At 38.7% G+C, this 4,099-nt stretch overlaps 1 protein-coding gene across 1 annotated transcript in view; it reads right to left on the minus strand.

The window, feature by feature from the left end:
* The window catches only part of CRLF3 (cytokine receptor like factor 3), a 46,852-nt gene that overhangs the window by 12,271 nt on the left and 30,482 nt on the right, over positions 1–4,099 (minus strand). Inside the window, exon 6 of the mRNA XM_003797176.3 lies at positions 3,497–3,629. Within this exon, the coding sequence (XP_003797224.1) occupies positions 3,497–3,629 (133 nt within the window). The remainder of the gene's footprint in view (positions 1–3,496; positions 3,630–4,099) is intronic.

Genomic DNA, 4,099 nt, shown 5'->3' on the forward strand with positions numbered 1-4,099 from the left:
AGCCCAGGAGTTGGAGGTTGCTGTGAGCTGTAATGCCATGGCACTCTACCCAGGGGGACAGCTTGAGGCGCTGTCTCAAAAAAAAAAAAAAAAAAAGAATGGTTTAAGCCCTGCACTGGGACCTGGGCTGTGACTGGTTAAACAATAGAATATAGAAGAAGTGATACTATCTCAATTTCCAGTCTGAGGCCTTAAGAAACTGGCATCTTCTGCTTCCTATTTCCTGTAATGCTCATTCTTGGGTCCAGGTTACCATGCTGTCTATAATCCCAAGCAGCCCAGAGAGAGGCCCACATGGAGAGGGACAGAGATCTAGAACCAATTTACCAGCTATATGGTACAGCCATCTTGGAGGCTGACTAGCAGTAGACTAGTCATCTCTAGTTAAACTACCCCGCCTAACACAACACAAATAGACACAAGCGCTCCTCACCAAGCTCTGCCCAAATTATAGCTTCCTAAGCACAATAAAGGACTATAACTGTTCCAAGCCACTAAATTTTGGGGTAGTTTCTTAAACATCAATAGATGACTGGAACATCAATTTTTTAATGTTCTTTGAAGAAAAAGTCAATAATAAAAAATAGCTGGCATTACTGTCCCCTTGATTTCCCTCCTCATGTCACTTGTGAAAGGCAGACAGCACAGTGATTAACAGTACAGACTTTGAAGCTAGACTGCCAGGATTTGAAGAACAACAAATCACTTAGTTTCTCTGTGCCTTTGTTTCTTCCTTTGTAAAAGGAAGACAGTAACAGTCTACCTCCTCAGGTATTAGAATTAAGAAGACTATTTATTATTAGCATTCAGAGGAAATGAAGCTGTTTCAAAGAAAAAAGGAATTCACTAATTGTACTTCATTAATCTGGAATTTAAAAAGGGGGGGGGGGAGAGAGAAACAAGTAAAAATATGGGTAAAAATAATAAGAGCAGGAAATCTTAGAAGGAAAGAGAGAACAGGTGAGAGAGAGGCCCGGAAGGAGGGGCTGCTAGCAGACCTCAGCACCAAGTGAGAGTGGGCTCTAGAGAATGTTAACTGGCAGCCAATAATACAGGTTTCTCTGGCTTCAATAGCAATATGCCTTCTAGAAACTTTAGCAAGGACAACATGGCTATACAAAAGCAATGCCAACAAGAACATAGTAACTTCTAACTAATCCCTTCTAACTATTAGGCCCATAAGCACCCTCACAAAACTGAGTAAGAGTTATCTTCATTCAAGAAAGCCCATCTGCCCTCTGCCTTATACACAGACTCCCCTATCTAATTTATATTTTCTAACTTAATTGCTGATGCTTGAAATTCCTTTAAATAAGAGGGAGAAATATTTTCATTTCACACTCAAAGAAGAAAATGACAAAAATGCAGTGGTCTGGCTGAGATAATACCAAGCTTAAGTGAGTTTCAGTGAATCACCCTCCCAAGCGAGGCCCTGTCATACACCTTTGGGAGAGGATGGAGAAACTAACAGTTCATTGAGGCAGGCCTACGAAGTGTCAGGCCAGTCAGCAGAGGGTACAAAGTGAGCTTAAATAAATTTGTGTCATTTCCAATGTTTTAATAAGTATTTGCTGAATGATTTAAAAAATAAACTTAAGCAAGCAATCTATCAGATATTCTCCTATGTCCACAGAGGAGAAATTTAAAAAGCCAGAGAACATCAGATCAAGTGGTAGACATCACCGTCACCCTACCTTTTATATGACCTTTTTTTTTCTATCACTAGGAAATAAAAGGTCATATAAAAAAGAAAAGCACTAGGGATTTGAGAGAAACTATAGACTTCAACACTAACTAGAATCATCTTTCTCTCCCATAAAAAAGGAGAAGCAATATAGACTAGTAGTTCAAAGTACGCACACTGTAGAGTCAGACTGCCCGGATTTAAACCCTAGCTTTGGCATTTACTAGTGGGGTGACACATGGTAAATAATAATTTCTTTGGCCTCAGTTTCCTCATCCCTAAAATGGAAAACTCTACCTATCTCACTGGGTTATTGTGAGAATCAAATGAGATAATACAAGTAAAATAAAAGAGTAGGTGGCACAAAGTAAATTTTGTTTAAACATTCACCACAATTATTATTGTAATAGTCTGAGATATCCGGCTTAAATGTAACAAACCGGGATGCTCTGTCATTACACAGAAGTACCTTGTTCTGAGGAGATTCACTAATGGAACTATTTCTATAAATAAGGGACACAAGCAAGAAAAGGTATATTAGTATACAAAACTCACAATTACTTGGGGAATAATTAAACAGATTTTAGGTATGAGTCTCATTTTTTTCTTTCTCTATCTGTTGGTGTTTTTCTGGTTATTAAGCCATTCTTTCTTCATTAAGGGGTGATAGGAGGTGTCAAAAATGAGACACAGCATAAACTAGTATATCTTGACAACTCTGACAGTTCAAATTATTTAGCTGGAAGGCAACATGGCAACAGTGGTTTAGATAAAACTTTAGATAAAACTCGAGATACTTTCCATGCCTTATACAACAAGAGACTGAGAACTAGAGGAACCTGGGACAAACTTTCACAATAAAATCCCCTTATCTCTAGACATACTTGAAGGATAGTTTGCTACACTAAGGTGAATCTGGGGAAAATCAAGTAAGCTTTATTTCTCTAAATCAAAACTAGACTTTGGTTTCTAGGAAAAGCTATTTAGAAACATGACCAAAGAGAATATACTTTGGATAACATGAAAATAAGAAAAAAGAAAATTTTCTGATATAAAAGAGAATGGGCCAGGTGCAGGGGCTTATACCTATAATCCCAGTACACTGGGAGGCTGAAATGGGAGGAAGCCAGATATTTGAGACCAGCTTGGGCAACATGGCAAAACTAACTCTACAAAAAATTTAAAAATTAGCCAGGTATGGTGGAACATGCTTGTAGTCCTAGCTACTCAGGAGGCTGAGGTGGAATTATTTGAGCCCAGGAGTTGGAGATTATAAGAAGCTATGATCATGCCACTGCACTCTACACAGAGTGACAGAGCAAGACCCTGCCTCTAAAAAAAAAGAGAGAGAGAAGAGACAGAAAATTCATCAGTTCATTGGTGATAAGAGAGGTAGGCTTGCTTTTAGTTTTTACAAAGAAGTGTGTGTGGGGGTGTGTGTGTGTATCTATATATAGTACATTTATACTGATATGTTGTTTGTTAAAGAAATATGATCTCACTGATTCACAAAGGAAAAATAATTCCTGGCCTCTGAATTTTTAGGACTAACATTTGACAGAGAATCTATTTACCTCTATTTACCAAGAGGAAAAGAAACGTAAAATATATTGAGTATCAAGCATTTCATATACATTTCTCAGTTAATCTACACAATAACTCTCTGAATACAGGGAAATAAAAACCTTCACAAGTAACACTGTCTGTAAATGAAGAAATAAACGGAAGGTATTTTGAATTCCAAGCTCAGGCCTGCTCTACGTGCTTCACTATGCTATCAAAGGCATGAGACACATTTTAATATCTACTTGCCTGAATGTCAATGTCTGCCCACAGAAGTAAGTTGGAGCACTGGAATAGAGAACACCTGAGGATTCGGAGTCATTCCGGAGTGCTATATTTCTTCGACTGCTGAGACTGTACCCCTCAAAACCAGTCGTCCACTCTTTTTAAGAAATAAAGATATTGAAAATTATTAGAATCTTTTGAGGAATATCTTCAACACAAACATTAAATATAACTTGGAAGTGGAAGAGACTATTCTTAGGGGTAATGGGCAAGTTCAATAAACTAAAAAATTCAATAACGAGGTATCATGGTCAGTCCCACAAATTACAAAAATAATCTTAGTATATTCCTACACACTTTAGGCATAGTTACCTCCTATCCAATAAAATTATCATTCAGGCTGGGCTCAGTGGCTCAGGCCTGTAATCTTAGCACTCCATGAGGCCTAGGCAGGTGGACTGCCTAAGCTCATGGGTTTGAGACCAGCCTGAGCAAAAGCAAGACCCCATCTCTAGGCTCGGCGCCTGTGGCTCAAATGGCTAAGGCACCAGCCACATATACCTGAGCTGGCAGGTTCAAGTCCAGCCTGGGCCTGCCAAACAATGACAGCTGCAACAAAAAATAGCC

This window comes from Otolemur garnettii, unplaced genomic scaffold, assembly GCF_000181295.1.
Source record: "Otolemur garnettii isolate 467f Iridium unplaced genomic scaffold, OtoGar3 scaffold00112, whole genome shotgun sequence".
Lineage (NCBI taxonomy): Eukaryota > Metazoa > Chordata > Mammalia > Primates > Galagidae > Otolemur > Otolemur garnettii.